We start from the raw sequence: 22,620 nt of genomic DNA, 5'->3' as shown, positions 1-22,620 counted from the left end.
CGGGGGTGGGGGGGGTTCCGAGAGCTGGACGGAAACTTTGGGACTGGAGGGTGTAGAACATGTCTCAGGCTCCGTCTAGGCTCCGTCCTCTGGGGCCCGGGGGGCACCCCCTTTCTAAGAGGTGGGTGTGTAGGCGGGGGATGGGATTGAGCTGGGGGACCTGGTGGGCTCTACTTCCTCGGGTTCTTTACGAAATCAATCCACTTTCGTCCTTGGCTGATACTGCCACGCCCCGCGGGTTCCCGGCCACGCCCCTTGAAGGAAGCCTCTCGCTGCGATAGGCTGCCGCGGCCCGGCCCCCGGCCACGTGACAGCCAGCGGCTGCCGTGTGCACGGCTCCGGGCTGGCTGGCGGGCACCGGAGCGGTGGACGCGATGTGGGCTGGCGGCTTCTGGCGTGCTGCGCTCTCCCGGGCTCCCTGCGGCTGCCGCTCACAGTCAGCGGTGGCTCAACTGCGCGGCATCCTGGAGGGGGAGTTGGAAGGGATCCGCGCGGCTGGCACCTGGAAGAGTGAGCGGATCATCACCTCCCGCCAGGGGCCGCACATCCATGTGGATGGCGTCTCCGGAGGTAACTTCCGCTCCTGGGAGTCGTCGGACTTGGCTGGGTGGTCGAGAGCTTGTCCAGGGCTAGCACAGTAATGGAGATCCTGGAGTCGGGGCGGGGGTTGGGAACGGCGCCTGCATAATAGAGCTCTGGTTCCCCTTCCCATCTGCCAGGCTGCCATGGCTTCCCAGAGTTAGCTCTAACCTGGTTAAACTTGTTTCGTCGCAGGGAGGTGATTTACCCTGGAGCACCTTTTTGGCAGAGGGCAGGGATAGGCCTAGACCCAGCACTGTGAGAAAAAGAGATCCAGCTGCCTCCCATCGTGTGGTTCCAGGGAAAGGTGGTGGGAAAAAATCTGTTCTTAAGCGGCTGCTTTGTGAAGAGGCCTCTACTAATTTTCGCACGTGGGCTCCTGCTGGTCCCTAGGAGTGACTAATGTCATTTACGTTGTAGAAGTTGGAATTCAGAGATGTAGTTTGCCCAGAAACCCCCAGCTGGCTGTGGGTAGTTGTGGAAATCTGGACCTGGAAGTTCAGCTAACTGGCCAGTGAGGCCAATTTCAGAGTCAAGTCAAAACCAGCGAGCTTCCAGGGCTGCTACAGAAGCCACCCATGCATTGTCCGAACCAGGTCTTCCTCATGTCACTGCACTCAGTGGTCACTGCCCATCCTATTTGTGCTGGCCTCAGATGAGTGGTGATGGTTATCAACAGGCTCCCGAAGCTTCTGACTGACTAGGAAATAGGCATGAACTCCTTGGTACTGATGTTTCATTTGGAAGTCTGGGAAATCCTTGTCTTCCCCCACAGGAAGCATAGATTGATGAGGGCAAAAAAGAATGTTGGAGGTAGAAACCACGTCTTCCAATCAGTGCAGTCCAGCCAGACCAAATCTAAGGAAAGGCCCAAATGAACACAGAGATACTTAATCAAAAGATGGGATGTTAGCTGGGCTGGTGCACACCTGTAATCCTGGCTATTCAGGAGGGTGAGGAAGGAGGATCGCAACTTCAAGACCAGCCTGGGCAACTTAAAAAGACCTGTCTTAAAATTAAAAATAAAAAAGGGCTACGAATGTTACTTAGGGGTAGAGGACCCCTAGGATAAATCCCTAGCATCACACACATGCACCAAAGATGGGAAATTAGGCCAAGTGCTCATCCTGTCTTCACCTTGCTCAGGCTGAGAACCATCCTCTCCTCAGGCCTCAGGCTTCTCCTCAGGTCAGCTGTGCTCCCTTTGGGCTTTATAATTGAGGACCAGGGCCTCAGGGACCACCCTTGGGGTGGTGATTCTGTATGAACAACAAAAAACTCTGGAATCAAAACCACAGTGGGGCCAAGCACAGTGGCGTATACCTGTAATCCCAGCAGTTCAGGAGGCTAAGGCAGGAGGATCATGAGTTCAAGGCCAGCCTCAGCAATTTAGCGTGACCATAAGCAACTCAGCAAATCGCTATCTCAAAATAAAATGTTTTTTAAAAACGGGCTGGAGATGTGTCTCCGTGGATAAGTGCCCCTGGGTTCAATTCTTGGTATCAAAACAACAACAACAACAACAAAAAAAACCCTGCAGTGGGCATCTGACCCAGCCCTCTCCTTTTACCCACAAGGAATCCAAGATCTAGAAGAGAGGTTGGTGGGGTCTTCGGGGCAGGAGAAGCCTGTGACGAAGGGCTAAGTTCCTCCTTAGGTGGAATGTGATTCCCCGAGTGCAGCCTGAGCAGGACCCCTCACTAATCTGCCTCCTCTGTAGTGTTGGACTCACTGCCTCCTGGGGGACCCCCAGCCCCCGTCCTAGCCTCTGTCCCAGAATGGAGTATCTGTGTAGTTGTAGCTTTCTTAAGGTGAATCCAGGTTCCTTTCCTCTGTGGACCATTTCCCCGGGGCCTGGCGCTGTGACCTTCCAGGCCCTTCCTTGCCCTGCCTGAGGTGTCCCTTTTTTGCCTTCCTCTTCAGGGATCCTTAACTTCTGTGCCAACAACTACCTGGGCCTGAGCAGCCACCCCGAGGTGATCCAGGCTGGCCTGCAGGCTCTGCAGGAGTTTGGAGCTGGCCTTAGCTCAGTCCGCTTCATCTGCGGGACCCAGGTACACAGTGGGTGTTGGGGGGCGGCTGGCCCCAGCTGTCCGCTTCCCACAGCCAGCAGGGCTGCTTTGGCCAGCTCAGCTAGTCCCAGTGTTCTGGGCCTGTGTTTGCCCAGAGCAGGTCGGAGAAAGGCTGGGCGCAGGCCTCTGGCCAAGACACCTCCAGATAAGAAACTTTACCTGTCTGAGCTTGTTTCCCCACCTGCAGAGCAGAGTTCCTCATGGTTTTCTCCACTGGTAAATTGGGGAAAATAGTACTTAATAGGACTGTAGAAATTAACAAGTTAGTACATGTAAAAATGCTTATAACCGTGCCTGGCCCACACTTAGTAAATTTTGGCTACTGTTTACTTTGAGTGATAAAATATGTTTATGTTAAACATGAAATATATTCAGTGCTTACTATGTGTCAAATCCTTTTTTATTTTTTATTTTTAGTTGCCAATGGACCTTTATTTTATTTATTTATATACGGTGCTGAGAATCGAACCCAGTGCCTCACACATGCTAGGCAAGCTCTCTGCCTCTGAGCCCCAGCCCCTCAAATACTCTTTTAAGGACATTACAAGTATTAACTCATTAATTCTCTTGATAATCCTGAGGGTTAGATGCTCTTCTGATCTCTGTGGTTGACACGAGGACATGGAGGCTCAGAGAGGTTAAGTGATTTGCCCAAAAATATACCGCTTGTCATGGTGGAATTTGAACCCAGGTAGCCTGGCTCACTTTTTTCTTGAAGAAAAGTAAGGGTGAAATGAACATCAGGCAGAATCCCTGTCTCCCATCTAGATAGATACTCTCCAATAAAACCCCCAGCCAGACCCAATAGCTTTCAAATCTAAGATGCAGACGCCCGAGTCTTCTTTGTCATGAAGCCACCAAAGGGACACTCCTTTTGCTATTAGGAAGACATCTTCTCCAGCCTGTGATCCCAGTGACTTGGAAAGCTAAGTAAGAAGGACCACAAGTTAAAGGCCAGCCTCAGCAACTTAGGAAGACCCTGTTTCTAAGTAAATAAAGGAAGCAAGATGTCTTCTTTCCCATCAGCACCCACGATTCCACCATGAGGTCCATCCAGGATAGGAAACCTAGCAAGTCCCCAACTCAGTAGGAACCATGTGTCAGGTTCCTGCCAGCTCTGGGATACCCTGTGCGGTGCAGAAAGAGGGATCAAGGGCCTGGGAGTGTAGCTCATTTGTAGAAGGCAGGTGGGCAAGGCTGAGGCTGCAGCCTCCTGGGTTCTGGGCTGGGTCTGTTTGAGGCTCTCTAAGCCTCTGTCTTCTAGGACTAGTCCCACAGGACTCCACAGGAATGAATACCTACGTGGCTTGTGTCCATTTTTTAGAGCATTCACAAGAGTCTAGAAGCCAAAATAGCCCGCTTCCACCAGCGGGAGGATGCCATCCTCTATCCCAGCTGCTTCGATGCCAACGCTGGCCTCTTTGAGGTGTGTGGAGGCTATGGGTGGGAGCTGGGTGGGCCATCAGGGGAACCCAGCAGGATGCGGCTGCTGTTCCTGGAAGTTCCAGTGCCCTTTCCTATGGAGGTCATGGTTGGGCCCCGCAGGTATTCTAGGAGGAAGCCTGGGGCTGCAAGGAGCCCCGCTTCTAGAGCATCTGGGGGTAACTGACATCAGCTGGAAGAAGGCTGGGGCTGGCGGGGCCTGGGACTCACCAGGCCATGTCTCACCTGCTCTCACCGGAGGAGGGCCCTGGTCCAGCCCTGCAGTGGGCACTGGGAACCAGCTGGAGGTGGAGGGGCCTTGCTTCCCTGCCCAGAGGAGTGCCCTGGCTGGCAGTGAAATCCTGACCTGGGGGGGCATCATGAAGGAGAGAGAATGCCGAGGTGGCTGGGTGATGACTCTGCCGATTGCCCCCTCCAGGCTCTGCTGACCCCTGAGGATGCGGTGCTGTCGGATGAGCTGAACCATGCCTCCATCATTGACGGCATCCGTCTGTGCAAGGCCCACAAGTATCGCTACAGGCACCTGGACATGGCTGACCTAGAAGCCAAGCTAAAGGAGGCCCAGGTGGGATGAGGCCCTGGAGCTTGCCCTCAGCCTCCCTGGTGAAGGCGCTGAGACTTGGGGAGGCTCCCTCCAGCCTGGAGGTCTGACGCCACCAGACGCCACCAGGATCCCAACCCAAAGCCTCAGCCGCCTGGCTATCTTCAGGGCAACGGGCACCGTCAAGGACGGGTAGAAACAGCGCAGGACCTGGCTCCACCTCACCCTGCCCTCTGGGACCTGACCCAGGAGGTGGCGCCTGGGACACTGCTCACTGCCCAGGCTATGTGTGGCTCCAGGCTGCCCTGAGGAGGTGTAGGGCTCAGTCAGGTGCTCGCGGGGGAGAGGATTTGCAGCCAAAAAGTGGCAGAACCTTGGTGCCCGCCTCTCAAACCCCCAGGCAGCGCAGGGCAGGTGCTTAGGCCCAGCTCACCACAGCGCTCGCCGCCTTCCTGTCTTCCCCGCAGAAACACCGGCTGCGCCTAGTGGCCACCGACGGAGCCTTTTCCATGGATGGTGACATCGCCCCCCTGCAGGACATCTGCCGCCTGGCCTCTCAATATGGTGCCCTGGTCTTTGTGGATGAATGTCATGCCACCGGTTTCCTGGGGCCCACAGGACGGTGGGAGCATGTGGCCCCTGAGGCCTGGGTGGGGCTTCTGAGGGTGGGTGGAAAACCAGGAGGCTAGCCCCAGCCTGCCCCACGGGTGGCACTCAGGAGACCAGTGGCTGCTTTCCTTGCAGGGGCACAGATGAGCTGCTGGGCGTGATGGACCAGGTCACCATCGTCAACTCCACCCTGGGGAAGGCGCTGGGTGGAGCATCAGGTGCCCGGAGGGGTGTCAGGGAAGTGGGGGGTGGCAGAGGACAGCACTCACTGTATTCCGGAGGGGACGGGGCTGGGCTCTGGGCCCTGACCAACCCCACGCCCCTCCCATGTTCTCAGGGGGCTACACAACAGGACCTGGGCCTCTGGTGTCCCTGCTGCGGCAGCGGGCCCGGCCCTACCTCTTCTCCAACAGTCTGCCTCCTGCTGTGGTGGGCTGTGCCTCCAAGGCCCTGGACCTGCTCATGGAGAGCAACACCATTGTCCAGTCTATGGCTGCCAAGACCCAGCGGTGCGGTTCCCATCAGGGGTGGGGCAGGCGGAGAGTGGGGGTGTGGTGAGGGCTTCCTGGGCCACAGGCTCCTCCTGAAGTCTCCGTGTCCCCCGTCAGTCCTGCCTTTCCCCCATCTCTCCTGCCTGCCCTGGGTCTGCTTCCCGCTCCCTTGTAGGGTCTGTGCCTCTGTCTTTGTTGGTTCATCTTGCAAACTTGGGCACAGATCCTGAGCCATGTACCCAGGAGCCCTGTGAATGTCCCTCAGTTGTCTTGCTCTGCCCACAGGTTCCGCACTAAAATGGAGGCTGCTGGCTTCACCATCTCGGGAGCCAGTCACCCCATCTGCCCTGTAATGCTGGGTGACGCCCGGCTGGCCTCTTGCATGGCTGATGACATGCTGAAGAGAGGTAAGGAACTGGGGCAGGAGGACCGAGGGATCCTAAGAGGAAAGAAATGGGAACCCAAAGACTGTAGGTCTCCCTTCCCCCCACCCCACCCCTCTCTTAGACCAGCTGTGGGTCCCGCCCCACAACCCCAGACATGGGCAGCACCATATCTGAGACCTTGGGCAGCTCCTGGCCCTCTTCGGGCCTCTGGAGAGCCGGCACTGGGTGTGGTGTCCCCTGGAGCCCGTGCAGCTCTTGCATTCTGCTGTCCACCTCCACAGGCATCTTTGTCATCGGGTTCAGCTACCCTGTGGTTCCCAAGGGCAAGGCGCGGATCCGGGTCCAGATCTCAGCGGTGCACAGCGAGGAGGACATTGACCGCTGTGTGGAGGCCTTTGTGGAGGTGGGGCGCTTGCACAAAGCATTGCCCTGAGTGCCGGGCACAGCGGCAGAGCCAAGATCCCCTACTGCCACCGCAAAATGGGGGGCCTTTGATCAGGCCAGAGGCTCTAACCCCTGACCCCAAATCCTGGGGCTGGCTCAGAGAAGGCCTATGCTTGTGCCACAAGGGTGTGAGACAACAGTGTGAGAAGTGCTGTGACTCCGGTCTGCTTTATTCTCTGTGGGGCCCAGTCCGGTGGTAGGGTAGACAGGAGCCAGGATTGCAAGGAAGCCTCCTGCAAGAGGACTGTCCCTCCCAGGGCTGATCTCCTCTCCAAATGAAGACAGAAAGGAGTGTCTGGGAGATAAGCAGGGGCCATGTTGGCTCAGCTGCATTCTGTGATGCTATGTTATGCTGGGAACCAGCCCTGCGTACCCCCTCCCATGCCACTCACCCTGTTCTGCAGCCCCCCAAGTCTAGGGTTGGTGGACACCTTGTCCTCTGCGCCCCATCCAAAGAATATCCTCTAGTACCCAGATAAGAAGAGATGGCGTGCCCAAAACCACGTTTGGGAGGAGAGGTAGGGCATTTAGGCCCTAAAGAAAAGAATGTGACTCACTACTGAGAAGCCCCTGACAATCTGGAATGCTGTGTTCCAGACCACTTTGTCCCTGACTCCATGACCTGGGGCAAGCCCCATTTCCTGTGTGTCCCAGTTTGCCCTACTGTACAGAGCGGCTGTTACATTGTGATCTAGGCTCTTCCACTGCGCTCCTTCCCAGGCCTACTGCCTGATGATCAGCCGCCAGAGGGCGCAGCTATTTCAGGCTTGGGTCGCTGCATGGTTGCCGTCTGCCCCGCCCACTTCAGACTGGTGGCCTTGGACTGCGGTGATTTCGGCGGCCACAAGCAAGGCCTGGAGGGACGATCTGTGGCTCCAAGGCCCCATCCTCCCTTCCCCGCCCCAAACAACTCTCCGCTCCCCTATTGGGGGTGCCAGCCTCTTTGCCACAGTCGCTGCCCCTGGTCTGCCCCTGGTCCTACAGGCGTCACAGGATGAGGGGAGTGCCTGCATTGGGCTCAGGCTCCTGGTGCTGGTGGGGGTGGGGACTGAGTTCTGAGTCAGTGCAGCTCCAGCTCCAGCGTGGCGTGGCCTTGGAAAGCTCATAGTTTGCCTGGTGTGTCACATGGGAGGAAAGGCTCTTTGTCATTAACTCTCTGGCACCTCCAGCCCTGGGGGAGCTCTGGCTGGATCCTGAGGGTGCTTAAAGTTGAGATTGGGGCATTGTAGCCTACGATGGGGAGGAGCTTGGGGCCAAGCGGCTGCAGTCGCGCAGGAGGTCATGATGCCCAAGGGGATCAGGCGGCATGGCCGGCAGGTGTGGCCACATCAGCGGCAGGAACACTTGCAGGCCGCTACTACCAGGTAAAGCACCTGGGCCATGCGCACTGCTGCAGAGAGTGTGCCTGACCTGGTGGCAGCCTGGGCCTCAACCAGCAGTGCCAGGCCAGCAGCTTGATGTGCATGGTCTGTGCAGGCCGGCAGGTCATGCCAGGCGGCCAGGAACAAGCGGGAGGCGACGCATCGCAGTCGGTGTGGCGGACCCAGCGGGGCCAGAAAACGGGTCCCAGATCTACCCAAGTTGAGGTGAGGCCACAGGAAGCGAGGTCCACCAGCCAGTGGTGCAGAATGCTCGCAGCCTCCCGCAGCTCCCAGGCGCCGGTGCTGGTGTTGGGCTCCCGGGCCGGCAATGCGGGCAGCTGCAGCTTGGCGACCTCCCGGGCCAGCTGGCCGCGGTAGCCCTCCATGCTGTGGGCCAGCTCGCGGCTCAGCGTGCCCATCCGCCCCTCCGGGTGTCGGCCACGGTGAGGCTCCTCCTCCGTCATCCAGAAGGGATCGTAGGAGGCGCCCAGCAGACTCGGCAGCCGATCCGGGCGCCTGCGTTTCGGCTTGGGCGCGTACTGGTAGTCGCCAACCGCCCGCGACAAGCTGTAGGGCCTTGCAGGACCCGAGGGCCGGCTGCGGATCAGCTGCAAGTCGGCGTCCTGTGGGGCCCAGAGCTCTGGGGACCGCTCCCAGGACTCGTGGTCCACTTCCTGTTTGCCGGGCACCTGGTTGAAGGGCGCGGCCATGAGTAAGGCGGTGAGCAGCAGCAGGAGCAAGGGGAGAAGGTGGCAGTAGGTACACCCTGAAGCTCGGGTCATGACCGCATGCCAGTCCTGCCTGCCCAGCCTGCCAGCCGCACTTTCCGTGATCGCCTCTCCTCCTTCCTCTTCCCCTCCTCCCCTGCTATCATATCTGCTGTGCCAGAAGCCCTTGGCCCTAGTACTGCCAGCCCAACCCCTTCGAGGAGAGGCCTTGAGGGCAGGGGGCTCCCTAGGAACCTGGGGCCGCTGATCATGGATCTCAGGGGCTTTCCAACTGGTTCTGGGTGTTTCCACGCTAATACTGTCCATGATTCAAAAAAACCTACTGCACTAAGCCTAGAATCCTACAAATTCCCTTGATCAGGGATCATAAGATCCTACAATGCTAATTCGCTCAATCTCTATCTCCAAAATTTTGGAGATTCTCTAAATCTGGAGTTGGTAATGCAGGGCTTCAGAGTCACCTCTGAGCGTTGGTGAACAGCCCTGGCCTCCTAGGAACTGATCCCAAGATCTTCCCCAGCTCCTCTGGCCTCCAATGGAAGCCTCAGCTCTGCCAGCACTCTTTACAGTCTCCCCTCCCAGTCAGTTTCTAGAAAGACCCTTCCTGACTCAGGGCAAACTGCCTTCTGCCTCACCACACCTGTCCAATATGACAGCAACCTCCTGGTTATGAATCCAGTCCACTGCACGGCACCCCAGTGCATTTGGCTATGTGCCACTCCTCCAAGGGTCCAGGCCAGCACCCCATGAATCACATAGCCATTCACCTAGACCTTTTCACTTCTTTGGCTGTTTCCTGGAGAAGAGGCTCTGAGTAGGTATCTCTGTGTCCAGAGCAGCTTGATGTGCATGGTCTGTGCAGGCCGGCAGGTCATGCCAGGCAGCCAGGTCAGAATAAACTTCTTTCAAAATAAAATGTGCAGGGCTGGGGATGTGGCTCAAGCGGTAGCGTGCTCGCCTGGCATGCGTTCGGCCCGGGTTCAATCCTCAGCACCACATACCAACAAAGATGTTGTGTCCGCCGAGAACTAAAAAAATAAATAAATATTAAAAATTCTAAAAAAAATAAATAAATAAAATGTGCAGGTCATGTCCCTGCTCTAGAACCTTCATTAGCTCCCTGTTACTCTCAAACTAAAGAGAAACTCTTAGGACAGTTTCCTGAACCATCTGGAACAAGTTTAGGGGAGATGGGTTTCTGGGGGTTCACAAGGGCCTGAGGAGGTCCTACCTGAAGTCTACAGGAAGGGTACTCATATACTGGCTTCCCAGCTCAGGAAAGCCCTTTAAGACTAGGAATTCAGACGGACCTGGTGGTGTACTCCTATAATTCCAGCTACTCTGGAGGCTGAGAGGAGGATCACAAATTCAAAATCAGCCTCAGCAACTTAATGAGATCTTGTCTCAAAAAAGTGTGTGTGGGTGGGGGTGGTGGGTTGCAGCTCAGTGGCAGAGGGCCCCTGGATTTAATCCCCAGTACCACACACATGCACAAGGACTAGGAATCCTGTCCTTGCTTAGTATGGATTGGAGCAGAGAGGGGAGAGGAGAAGGGGTGGAGTCATCGGCAGGGCGGATGGAGGTGGGAGTGTCAGGAATGTGCTGGGCTCTGGACACCAAGGGGTTAACTACATAACCAATCTCAGAGAGCGAGATCAATGGGTTACTCCCAGGAAAGAGAGAATGAGGCAGCAGCAACGCAGACAGGCAGAGAAGAGCCAGGCAGAAGAGCATGCCACCCCGGGGAGTCAGGGATTGAGCACGGGTGGCTGGTGGCTACTCTGGAGGGAGTGCCCAAGTCGGACTCTGCAGACGGGGGCAGAGGAGAGGAGGGGCCTTGAAGGCGAAGGGAGAAGTAGGAGGCAGACCTGTACCTGCAGGGAGGCACCAAGGGGCAGCCGCTGAGCCAGGAGGCAGCCCTAGCCTGGCCGTTCCACCCAGGAGAGCCCAGTTCCCAGGGCTGAGGTGGGTGCTGCCCATTCTGGGCTTGGGGGCTTGCTGCATGCTGGGTCCTGGGTGGGAGCAGATGGTGCCTTTCTTCCCTCCTCCCTGCTTCCCTACCCCAGCTCCTAATCCATTCCTACCCCACTGTCCCAGCATGCAAGGGGATCCACAGGTAGCAGATGTGGGCTCCGGGATGGGGCAAAGATAAGGTTGTCAGTGGTACCATTGTTACAGCCTCCGATGAGCACCCCGGCCTAGGAGCCAGGGTACAGATGCACCCAAGGTGTGCCATTCACCACCCTGTTCCCCCTCTGGGCCTCAATTTCTCCATGCTCAGAAAAGACCATATGGTTTTCCTACCTTTGCCCTCGTGGGGAATCTCACTAGACCAGACTCACCAATGACTTAGGGATGTCACACATTTTGCTCAGGCTACCAGCCAGAGAAAGTCCTGAACCCATGTCCAAGGGTCTCCCCTGAGCTTTAGAGCCCCATCGAGAAATAAGGGAAATATATCAAGCTCCTGGGATTGATGCTGCCCCTCCCCCATCTGCCATGTCTTCACCCTGTTCTGTCGGTCTTCATCTGCCTCCTGAGTTGAAGGTGTCCGTCAATAACTCAGAGTCCTCTGCACCCTGGGTCACAGGAGTGTTCCCTAGGAAACTGAAGAACTGCATCCCCCCACCACCAATGTGACTGTGCCAGGGACTTGCTCATACACAGTGGGTCCCAGTGGTGACTTTTGGCTTTGCCCCTCTCCACCATTACCCATGAGCTTCCAGTCCAGGACACCTGGCCAGACCCAGGCTAGGGGAACTAGGGCCTCCAAGACAAGTGCCCAGAGCAGGGGACACACTGCCTGAGGACTCCAGCTTCTCTTCCCCAGGTGTCCATCTGATGGGGAGATGGCCGATGCCCAGAACATTTCGCTGGAGAGCCCTGGAAGTGTGGGGGCCGTGGCAGTGCCTGTGGTCTTTGCCCTCATCTTCCTGCTGGGCACAGTGGGCAATGGACTGGTGCTGGCTGTGCTGTTGCAGCCAGGCCCAAGCACCTGGCACGAGCCGGGCAGCACCACGGATCTGTTCATCCTCAACCTGGCCGTGGCTGACCTCTGCTTCATCCTGTGCTGCGTGCCCTTCCAGGCCGCCATCTACACTCTGGAGGCCTGGCTCTTCGGGGCGCTCGTCTGTAAGGCCGTGCACCTGCTCATCTACCTCACCATGTATGCCAGCAGCTTCACCTTAGCTGCCGTCTCAGTGGACAGGTGGGCTGTGCCTGGGGCCCAGCTGGGGAGGGAAGACCTGCACAGATTCTCACTGAACTTAGAAAGGAAAGAATCGGGGACGGACAAGGGAGGTAGGAAGGAGGGAAGGAGAGCTCTCTGGGCCCTGCAGGGCATGCCTAAGGGGACCATGCTGCCCCCCCCCCCCACACACACACATTATAGAGTCCAGGGGACATCTCTTCAGTCTCAAGAGTTGACATAGGAGGTGAAATTCTTGGCAAAAGAAATTCCCAATGTTTTAAGATATTTTGCAACTGATCATTCCAGGCCCCGGTCATGCTGACACCTGCATCAAATGGCTTGAAACTTGGGGTCAAACCCAGGCTGAGTGCCTAGCTGATAACCTTGGGCAATTACTTGTTTCACCCTTACTTGATTTGGATGTGAAAGAATTCTGGACATCTAAGAATTCATAAAGTCTAAGTGCACGCCTGTAATCTCAGGGCCTTGGGAGGCTGAGACAGGAGGATTGAAAGTTCAAGACCAACCTCAGCAACTTAGCGAGGCTCTTATCTCAAAATAAAAAATAAAAAGGGCTGGGGGGGGGCGTCTAGCGCCCCTGAGTTTAATCCCCAACACCAAAAAATAAAATAACATCGAAGGGCGTTTGGGCCCTTGCTAGGTGTCAGGCTTGGCTCTCAGCACGTAGCGTGATAGCGCCCTGGGTCCTTAGGATCCCCCCACTGTCAGTCCAGGAGCTCCAGGTCCACCCCGGCACAGGACCCCTGAGCAGGGGCATGGACCCGGGCCGGCGGGGGAAGGCCGCCGCTGACCCCGCGCCGCCGCCCGCAGGTACCTGGCCGTGCGGCACCCGCTGCGCTCTCGGGCCTTGCGCACCCCGCGCAACGCGCGCGCCGCCGTGGGCCTAGTGTGGCTGCTGGCGGCGTTCTTCTCGGCGCCCTACCTCAGCTACTACGGCACGGTGCGCTACGGCGCGCTCGAGCTCTGCGTGCCCGCCTGGGAGGACGCGCGCCGCCGCGCCCTGGACGTGGCCACCTTCGCCGCGGGCTACCTGCTGCCGGTGGCCGTGGTGAGCCTGGCCTACGGGCGCACGCTGCGCTTCCTGTGGGCCGCCGTGGGCCCCGCGGGCGCGGCGGCGGCAGAGGCGCGGCGACGGGCCACGGGCCGCGCGGGGCGCGCCATGCTGGCGGTGGCCGCGCTGTACGCCCTCTGCTGGGGCCCGCACCACGCGCTCATCCTCTGCTTCTGGTACGGCCGCTTCGCCTTCAGCCCCGCCACCTACGCCTGCCGCCTGGCCTCGCACTGCCTCGCCTACGCCAACTCCTGCCTCAACCCGCTCGTCTACGCGCTCGCCTCGCGCCACTTCCGCGCGCGCTTCCGCCGCCTGTGGCCCTGCGGCCGCCGCCGCCGCCACCGCGCCCGCTGCCCCGCGAGCGCCCGCCGCGCCCTCCGGCGCGTCCGCCCGGCGTCTTCGGGTCCCGCCGTCTGCCCCGGGGGCGCTGGGCCTCGCGGGAGGCTGCTGGCCGGGGGCGGCTGGAGCGGGGAGCCCGCCCGCCTTGGGGAGGCCGGGCGAGCCCTGTGTGCCTGAGGCCCCGAATAAACCTTGCCTTCCTGGACTCTGCTGGTATCTGTCCATCCGTCTGTCTGTCGGGCCGTTTCCTGTAGGGCAAGACGCCACTGGGCTAGGGGACCGGGCCAAGGCCAAGAGCCCTTTGAGGAGGCTCTAACAGGGTGGCAGGACTTATCTAAGCTCCACAGCAGATCACAAAGTGTCCCGCCCTGGCCCTGTCCAGAGCCAGCCAGGCAGGAGAGCAGTCCTGCTACCCATCCATCTGGCCCACCTTTCAGGCCCTGCTTCCTCCATCGTCTGTACCAGCCCCTTCTCTGTCCCAAACCCTGTCCTAAGTAACTGGATACTAGCAGTTAACAGCGAATACGTACAAGCTCTACATTCCTTATTAAGACAGCCTTACAAGGTAAAGAGGGTTAGCCTCATTTTACAACCACGGCAGTCAAGGATCAGAGAGCCTTAGTGATCTGTCCCAGGTCACATATCTAGTGTTTGGTAGAGTTGGATTCAAGTCCATGGCTGTCTGACCTTTTCTACTACGTGGGCTTCCTTTTCTACTTCTGGGGGCCTCTCCTCTCCATTTCCATGCTTCCCAGTTTTTCTCGGTTCTTCCTACTTCACTTTCCAAACGTGCAGCTCCCCAGCTTCCCACAGCTGACTGGATGCTCTCAAAAACTCTGAGAGCTCCCAGTTTTTTTCCTTGAGAGTGTTCTGCAGCAAGTACCATGGCACATGTCTGTAATCCCAGCTGCTTGGGAGGCTGAGGAAGGAGGATCTCAAATTCAAGACCAGCCCCAGCAACTTAGTGAGGCCCTATCCCAAAATAAAAATTAAAGACGGCTGGGGCCTGGTAAAGTGTTTACCCAACATATGTGAAGCCCTGGGTTCAATAGCCTACAGAGAGAGAGAGAGAGAGAGAGAGAGAGATCTGCTTGGCTACTCAGGCAGCAGGGCCAGTCAGTCAGGCCTCCCTTTTCCAGTCAGTCCTGGGTCCATTCCCTGGGCCAAACATCCTGCAGTATTCCTTTAGCTCCTCAGTGCTCCTGGCTTAGGAAGACACTGAGTTTTACTTGCAGTCCCAGCTGGCCTCCCTGCAGTCATGGCTACCCTGTGGCCCCTCCCTCCCTGTCCCCACATGCAGTGGGGAAGTCTGTGGCTGTAGAAACCACTAATTAACCAATAAATCAGTCTCGATGGTTCTAAAGCTGCCCCTCCTTCCTCCCTCCCCACACATCAATAATGTTTATTAGCTTTGGGACTGAGGCCTGAGGCCCTGCGGCTTCCTTCTCCCCACTATTTATACCTCCTGGCTGGGACACCCAGGAAGGACCTTCCCTGACAAAACACAGCTGCCACGTCTCCATCACTGCTGCCACCTGCCACAGACCCAGGGGTCACAGCGGCAGCGGGAGTCTGAGGCCAGGTGGAGGAGCCATGCTTCCAGGGCCTGGCCCAGGCTCCCGCACCAGCCCGGCACTCTTCCCCCACGTCTCTGCCTAGGTTCCCGCAGCTGACTCTGGACACAGCAGTCGGGGTGTTTCCTGGAGGCAAGGGGTGGAATGCTGCCTCCACAAAGCACCCAGTGTGACTGAGCCATCATCCTGCCCTCTCCTGTGCCTCACCAACCCTGGCAGGAAAGGGAGAGCGTCTCCATTTTCAAAAAGAGAGCTGGTGGGGCTAGGGCTGTAGCTCAGTGGCAGAGCGCTTGCCTAGCATACGCAAGGCACTGGGTTTGATCCTCAGCACTGCAAAAATATTTAAAATAAATAAATAAATAAAGGCATTCTGTCCATCTACAATTACAAGAAAGAAAGAAAGAAAGAGAAAGAAAGAAAGAAAGAGAAAGAAAGAGAGAAAGAAAGAAAGAGAGAGAGAGAGAGAGAGAGAGAGAGAAAGAAAGAAAGAAAGAAAGAAAGAAAGAAAGAAAGAAAGAAAGAAAGAAAGAAAGAAAGAAAGAGCGAGCTGGGGCATAAGGAGAGGGGTAATATGACCAGGATATTAAACAGAAAATGAATTGCAGGGCTGGGATCCAACTAGGCCTGAGGGATCACTGCAGGGCAGCCCGGGCAGCCTCGGCAAAACAGGGAAGAGTAGCAGACGAGGTTCACTGCACCACAGGTTGTGGGTGCCCTCAAAGTTGACGTGGGAACCAAGTGTCCTAGGTTGGGTGGCAGCTGCACAGCTCTGTGTTGGCGTGAACAGGTAGGTGCCTGGGATGGACAGGAGACCAGATCACCTGGCCAGAGAGCAGCCAGACTGGAGTTGGGACCTGCAAGAATTCCCGGAAAGGAGCTGGTCAGAGCAACCCTCTGCAGTGGCCCTGGGTTCTGGGACTGTGCTCAGCTGGTGAGAGCAGTTGTATGGCCCAGGGCCCTGGCTGGCAGTCTGAGATCCCCTGGTTCTGGGGATTGAGGTCTCTCTGACCCAGTGAAGCCACATGGAGGTCCAGGTCCCCAAGTAGCAGAGGACTGTGCAGCCTGACACATGGCAGACACACAGTAGATACTTGATACAGGAGGACAGGGGTGCCCGGGAAGGAAGACTTGACCCTGACCTTCTTTCTCTTCTTGATCCTCAAAACATTTGAGGCTTGGGAGAAGACAGAGACAGCCTGCGCTCACCCTGGTCCCTGCCTTCCAGGAGTGCTCAGTCCGACTGGACGTCCAAATGCCGAAGAAAGGACAGCCCGGTAACATGGACACACCCTGTTCTGAAAGGGCTCAGAGTGGGGAGCCTGCCTTCCTGGGCTGTGCCAGCAGGAATCCCATAGGTGACATTTAACATGCATTTTTCAGGAAGGAGGTGGGAAAGGCGCACCAGGTGGGCAGCAACCCGCACAAGGCAGGGGGCTCAGGAGCAATAAGTGGGCTCGTGCAGTAGAAGCAGGGGGTCAGCAGGGGAGGCAGAGAGGGCATGTGGGGAAAGCAGGCTTCCGGGAGGGGAGGTGCCCCCAAGAGATGCAGCTCAGAAGCTGCAGGGTTGCTGGGGACAGGCTGGGAGGAAGGACACCAAGGTCCGTTCTGAGCCCTAGGTGGGAAACCAGCTCGTCCTGGGCCAGGCTGGGAAATTATTTTTGCCACGGATGTGGCAGGAAAGTGGATGGCCTGCCGCTGGGCTTGGAGTTGGCTCAAGCAGCTCCTGGGTTTGCTTCAGGGGGTGATGAAATACCTGCAAGAGCAGACGGTTCAAACAGCTTGGCCACGAGAGAGCAAGGGAAGCAGTGGCGCTGGGGAAGGGGTTCAGTGAGCCCTGGCCTCTGCCCTGAGGGCCCAGGAGAAGGACCTGGTCTAGGACCTGCCAAGTCCATGGCTGAGCCTGGAGCATCTCGGGGATCCAGAAGGAGCAGCCATTTTCTCTTCCCTCCCTCCCTTCCTCCCTCTCTCCCTCCCTTCCTCCCTCTCTCCCTCCCTTCCTTCCTTCCTTCCTTCCTTTTCTTTCATTTTGTGTTTCAGCTCTGGGGATTGAACCCAGGGACACTTTGCCACTGAGCTTCATCCCAAGTTCTTTTTTCTTTTCTTTCTTTTTTTTCTTGAGACAGAATCTCACCTAATTGCCAAGCCAGCCTCAGCCTCCCGCGTCTCCGGGACTTCAGGTGCGGTTTCTGCAGCCACAGACTTCTCCACTGCATTTGGGGACAGGCAGGGAGGGGCCATAGGGCAGCCAGGACTGTGTGCCCAGCTAAGGGCCCTTCTTCTTTTGGTCCTAGGGATTGAACCCAAGGGCTCTTAACCACGGAGCCACATCTCTAGCCCTTTCTAAGATTTTATTTAGAGATAGGGTCTCACTGAATTGCTTAGAACCTCACTAAGTTGTTGAGGCTGGCTTTGAACTCAAGATCCTCCTGCCCCAGCCTCCCGAGCTGCTGGGATTACAGTGTGCGTCACTGCTTCCAGCAGGAGCCCTGCGTAATGGAGGGAGGTTTGGACTCTGCAGCCCTCTTGCTTTCCTGTGTGTGCAAACTTCTCAGGGAGGAGCCCAAAGCGCTCATATCTGGACACCCCCCGGGTGTGTCCGGGGGTTATGGAGCCTTGGAGAGGCCTTACCCTGGAGGTGCCCAAATCCAGCCTTGAAGTGGAAATTCATCAGGGCAGATGGGAAGGAGGAGACAAAACAGGAGCTGGGCTGCCTGGCATCGGGCCAAGGACAAGGTAGGGGAGCCCCACAGGGGGGAGGTGGGAGAGGTGGGGAGGAGTCATGGAGGACTCTGAATCTAATCTGAAATGGAGGCCATACTTTGTCCTGAAGGCAATGGGGAGCCATTGAAAGTTTGTAAACCAGAGTGACTTGATAAGATTTAGGGAAGTGCTTCTGGCTGCCAAGGCTGATTTTCATGGGGTGGCAGAGCAGAGAGAGACATGGCAGGGAGACCAGGCAGGAGGCTGGGTGAGAATCCAGGGAGATGAGATCACCAAGGATATGGCCGTGGGGGGCAGTGAGAACAGGTGAGTGGACCACTTAGGAGGTACAATGCTCGGAGCCTGGAGACAGCCGGAGGACAAGGAGAGAGGGGTCCTAGGTGACACCCAGACTTTTGGCTTGGGCTACTGGGGGTGGCTAAGGGGGAAAATTGGGGCGAAGATGATGAGCTTGGTGGGACAAGTGGAGACCCAGGGGCCTGAGTGACATGGCAGGGGTACCTGTGTGCATACTTACCAGGTGTGAGGCCTATGTGTAGCCCTGAACTCGGGTCTCATCTGACTTAGAATTTGAAGACAGAGAAACTGAGACTCTGAAAGAGCCAGGATGGTGGGGCTGGGGTTTTAACTTAGGTTTGTTTGACTTGGGGGATGATCTTTAAGGGGAGCAGTGGCAGAAGAGCCCCCCCAACCCTGTGTAGCGACCCTGGCTAGGGCAGGTAAGGGGAGGGCCCCGGAAGAGCCTTGTTAAGCAGCCCTGCTGTGGCTGGCAGGAACAGCGCCACTTATTAGCCTGGAGTGTGGACCTGGGAAACAAACACCAATTAACCAATTAATGGACAGCAGTGCCTCAGCCCTGATGAAGGCCTCATTTGTGAGCCGCTGGCTGCATGCAGAATGGTGTGGGTGGGGGGCAGGCGGAGCACAGGTGAAGCTGTTTCTGGTTTAAGGACTCCAGCTGTTGGACTGAGCTTTTTTGGGGGTACTGGGTATTGAACTCAGGGGCACTCAACCACTGAGCCACACCCCCAGCCCTGTTTTGTATTTTACTTAGAGTCAGGGTCTCACTGAGTTGCGTAGCGCCTCGCCGTTGCTGAAGCTGTCTTTGAACGACTCATGATCCTCTGTCTCAGCCTCCTGAGCCACTGAGATTGCCGGTGTGTGCCGCGCACCCAGCTAATATTTAATTTTTAACTTTAATTGTGCAAATAAATAGAAATGGAAAAGTACATTCAAATCAGCTGTGAAGGAAGGGCAAGCCCTGAACAGGACTCCATGAAAACCCAGAAGAGCTGCTCCCTGGAGGCATGAAGGAAGTGGGACACCACAGGGAGGGGCTCTCGGCCTGCAGAGAAGCCCAGGCCCACAGGTCTCCCCTCCAGCCACAGGTGAGGTGCAGGGAGGGCCATGGGGGGGCTGCTGGCTACTGGGAGCCTGGTTCAGGAGTCCTCAAGGTCAGTTCCCCTCTTAGGAAACAAGGATGAGTCCAAAATGCCTGGGTGACACTTGAGGCACAGGCAGGGGACCACATCCCCAGGTCTTTTATATTTTATTTTGCAACAGGGTCTCCATAAGTTGCCAACTTAGCCTTGAACTTGAGATTCTCCTGCCTCAGCCACACAAGTAGCTGGGATTCCGGGGAGCGCCACCTGCCCAGCCTGAGGCATTTGCTTGGTGCCAAGTTAAGTGGCCTGTGTAGGGGGGTGAGGCTGCAGCAGGAGGAAGGGAGCCAGCACCAGGGTGGAGTGCCTCTGGGTGCTCTGAGGCTGCCCGGCCCCCCTGGTCCTCTGGTGGTCGTGTGCTGGGAAGCTCTGGCTCAGGGAACCTGGGCCCGGAGGCCAGCTCAGAGGCAGGACCGTGTGGGGGAAGCCCTGGCTTTGGAGCCATGCTCTGTTGGAATCCTGGCTTCTGCACTTTCCAGCTGTGACTTCCCTGGGTCTCAGTGACCTGCAGAATTGAGCTCTGTCTGAGCGGAGTCTCATCAGAGGCGAACCTTCACCTGGGGGCTCCCTGTCTGTTCATCCTTATCCCATGGAAGCCCAACTGAGGAGATTCAACCCATTGCCTCTGCCCACTGGGCAGATCTACCCACAAATGCCTGTGTGACATGGACCAACCCCCTGGGCTTCCAAAGCCACAGAAATTTGCCAAGTTCACATGGGTCAGAGTGGCTGCTCTGTGGGCACAGCACAAGAGAGTCCTGGAGGGCTGGGGATGTGGCTCAAGCGGTAGCGCGCTCGCCTGGCATGCGTGCGGCCCGGGTTCGATCCTCAGCAGCACCACATACCAACAAAGATGTTGTGTCCGCCAAGAACTAAGAAAAAATAAATAAGGGCTGGGGATGTGGCTCAAGCGGTAACGCGCTCGCCTGGTGTGCGTGCGGCCCGGGTTCGATCCTCAGCACCACATACCAACAAAGATGTTGTGTCCGCCGAGAACTAAACAATAAATGTTAAAAATTCTCTCTCTCTCTCTCTCTCTCTCTCCCCCCCCTCACTCTCTCTTTAAAAAAAAAAAAAAAAAAAAAAAAAAAAAAAAAAAAAAAAAAAAAAAAAAAAGAAAAAATAAATAAATGTTAAAATTCTTTCTCTCTCTCTCTCTCTCTCTCTGTCCCCCTCTCTCACTCTCTCTGAAAAAAAAAAAAAAAAAAAAAAAAGAGAGTCCTGGAGTCCTCGTCTGGGGTGCCAGGCAAGACCCCTTTACCAGCCCCCTTTACCTACCTGCCCAGCCTGTTTTCTCCTCACAATGTGAGCTGCTCACATCTTCTTGCAGGCCCCAAGTTCCAGTGTGAGCTTCGGGCTAGCATGGGAGCTAGGGGCTATAATACCCAGAGCGAGGGACTTTTTTTGGGGGGGGGTACTGCGGTGTGAACCCAGGGGCACTTAAACCATGAGCCACATCCCAGCCCTTTTTAAATATTTTGTTTAGAGACAGGGTCTCCCTGAATTGCTCAGCTTCGCCAAGTTACTAAGGCTGGCTTTGAACTCGCAATCCCCCTGCCCCAGCCTCCAGAGTCACTGGGGTTACAGGTGTGCACCCCAGGCCTGGTGAGGGACTTGGTTGGGATTACCCCAGACATCGTCTGCCTCCTTACCCAGGGTGGACTCCGGGTCTGATGCAGTCTGGGGAGCAGACTGTTCTGGTGGGGAGGACTTTCTCCAGGGGGGCTTTACCCCAGACTGAGGTCAGCCAGAGCTGGAGCATTGGGTACCTGCTCTGGGGTAAGGATGCATCTAGCCCCCAGGGTGGAGGTGTCAGCCTGCCTTATCTGCTTTTTGCCTGTGGGGAAACTTCAGACCTCAGGACCTAGCCAGCCTCTCAGCCTACTGGGTACCTAGGCCTGGCTCAGACTGTCCCTTCTCCCACCTACCAAAGATCATCAGGGACCGCTCTAGATCCACCCCAGCTCCGTCACCTCATATCATTCTCTTTCCCCAGGTGCCCAGGTGCCTGCCTTGTCCCCTGAGTATGGGGTGTCATGTGCTCAGGGAAGGGTCAGACCCTCCCTGTCTGGAACACTGAATGATCACAGGGACAGGGATTCACTTAGCACAGTCCTACAGTCCCCACCAAGTATGTCCCAGAAGCACTGGGGACCCTGGGATTTGGAAACCTGGCAGAAAGAATGCTCAACCTGGCCCAGGCACCTCTGCCTGACCTCAAGCCAGTTCCTTTCTCTCTTTCTTCCAAGAGGAAGGATACATAAAATGGTGACAACATCTTATTGCAAATACTAAACCAAAGGGCTTGGATAAAGGGCACAGAGTTACTCAACAAATGTCACCCTGCATGTGAGCAAATGTCACCCGGCGAGTGAGAGGGCTCTAGAGGCCAACATGGTGGAAACAGTGGGGACTTCGGGTGGATCAGGTTCTAGCTCCAGCAACCTGGTGAGGTGACCCTGGCAAACCTGCTTCCCTCTAAGTGGCAGCAAGGCCACCTAGAGCACTCCCAACTAGGACACAGGGCTCACACGGATGACCCAGGGGGTGTGAGGCAGTTCACCAGAGGGGGCTCAGCTCCTGGGAGCTCCTTTCTGCCCCACCCACTGCCATGAGGGCAGCAGCTGCAGAGCAGCTGGCAACGAACTAACTCTGAGGACACCCTCCTAAGGCCGCGTGCCCTCCTGCCCTCCCTGCCCGCCCTGCCCAGCACTCGGGACCACTTGGGTGTTTTCTGACTCACTCCAGTGTCTGGAGCCGACTTCATCTGGCTGGTTTTTCAGTCAGATTTGAAGTTATTTGAAATAACCTGGCTGGGATATTTCTGGCAAGGCTGGCCAGCTGGCTGGTGCGTGTTTAATAACTGACTTATCAGGCCCTCTGTCACCGTCTGCACGGTGTGGCTGGAAGGGGTGGGACAATGACAGGTGTTGCCTTGGCTCTCCTGCCACCTGGGGCTCCAGGTGGAAGATGCAGCAGGAGGTCTGCCCTGGTGTCCCTGCTGGGCCTGGCTTGTCAGGGCCCAGGACTGTGAGGGGTCAGTCAGTCACTCCCAGTGTCAGGCTGTCCCCGGAACGTGCCCAGTCTCCTGGGGCAGTCTCGAGGTCCTAGCACGAGCGACTCTGCAGGTACAAGGTGGTGTCACTGGTCTCAGGCCTGTCTGCGCAGCCTACAGGAGGGCTCAGGCCTTCCTAAGGGCCCCCTAACTGAACCCCCTGCACCTGAAGTTCAGCGGCCTTTGTGCTTCAACTCTATGGAATGGTCAGCCTGGGGGGAGGAGGCCTAGAGAAGCTGGGACCAAGAAAGGGCCTCACTGATCGAGGTCCACTCCCTCTTGCCCTGCCCACCCTGAGCCATGGCCAAGGTCCAAGGGGACCCCTGGAAAAAGGCAAGCTCACTGCAGAGTGTCACCTGAATGTAGAAGGGAGAAAGGCCACTCCCACCACGACTTGACCCGCGGCTTTGCACTGTGCTTGCAGCAGCCTGAGATCCATGGAAACCTAGTGTTCCCCCTCCCCCCCCCCGCCTCCCCTCCTGGGGACCACAGCACCCCGACTCCCTGGCCTTGCCAACATGGGCTTTGGCTTCTCCTCCCACAGCTTGCTGGGGGCAACTCTGGGCTTGGCCA

General features: G+C 56.9%; 2 protein-coding genes, 1 long non-coding RNA gene and 1 pseudogene across 3 annotated transcripts; 3 read left to right on the top strand and 1 right to left on the bottom strand.

Moving 5' to 3' along the window:
• The first annotated feature begins 374 nt into the window (after positions 1–374).
• Positions 375–6,722, top strand: Gcat (glycine C-acetyltransferase). The gene is made up of 9 exons (XM_005322265.3): positions 375–570; positions 2,503–2,633; positions 3,976–4,077; positions 4,513–4,659; positions 5,103–5,257; positions 5,380–5,462; positions 5,582–5,753; positions 6,021–6,142; positions 6,403–6,722. Exons 1-9 carry the CDS (start codon positions 375–377, stop codon positions 6,552–6,554), a joined length of 1,260 nt encoding a protein of 419 aa, XP_005322322.2. The 3' UTR covers positions 6,555–6,722.
• Positions 6,715–8,960, bottom strand: LOC101967169 (uncharacterized; annotated as a pseudogene).
• Positions 8,961–9,677: 717 nt separating this feature from the next.
• Positions 9,678–13,460, top strand: Galr3 (galanin receptor 3). The gene is made up of 3 exons (XM_078052771.1): positions 9,678–10,619; positions 11,485–11,862; positions 12,676–13,460. The coding sequence occupies exons 2-3, from the start codon at positions 11,504–11,506 to the stop codon at positions 13,430–13,432; spliced, it is 1,116 nt and encodes a 371-aa protein (XP_077908897.1). The 5' UTR covers positions 9,678–10,619; positions 11,485–11,503; the 3' UTR covers positions 13,433–13,460.
• Positions 13,461–17,571: 4,111 nt separating this feature from the next.
• On the top strand, positions 17,572–19,878 carry LOC144378521 (uncharacterized). The gene is made up of 2 exons (XR_013440268.1): positions 17,572–18,938; positions 19,114–19,878. It is a non-coding gene; the product is annotated as an uncharacterized LOC144378521 (long non-coding RNA).
• The last annotated feature ends 2,742 nt before the right edge of the window (positions 19,879–22,620 follow it).

The sequence above is a fragment of the Ictidomys tridecemlineatus genome, chromosome 6 (assembly GCF_052094955.1).
Source record: "Ictidomys tridecemlineatus isolate mIctTri1 chromosome 6, mIctTri1.hap1, whole genome shotgun sequence".
Taxonomy (NCBI): domain Eukaryota; kingdom Metazoa; phylum Chordata; class Mammalia; order Rodentia; family Sciuridae; genus Ictidomys; species Ictidomys tridecemlineatus.
This window is presented reverse-complemented; position numbering and strand designations above follow the sequence as displayed.

Coding starts and splice junctions, on each gene's coding strand:
- Gcat (XM_005322265.3), top strand. CDS start 375: ATGTGGGCTGGCGGCTTCTGGCGTGCTGCGCTCTCCCGGGCTCCCTGC. Junction 2,634..3,975: donor GCTTCATCTGCGGGACCCAG/GTACACAGTGGG, acceptor TCCATTTTTTAG/AGCATTCACAAGAGTCTAGA. Junction 4,078..4,512: donor CCAACGCTGGCCTCTTTGAG/GTGTGTGGAGGC, acceptor TGCCCCCTCCAG/GCTCTGCTGACCCCTGAGGA.
- Galr3 (XM_078052771.1), top strand. CDS start 11,504: ATGGCCGATGCCCAGAACATTTCGCTGGAGAGCCCTGGAAGTGTGGGG. Junction 11,863..12,675: donor GCTGCCGTCTCAGTGGACAG/GTGGGCTGTGCC, acceptor CGCCGCCCGCAG/GTACCTGGCCGTGCGGCACC.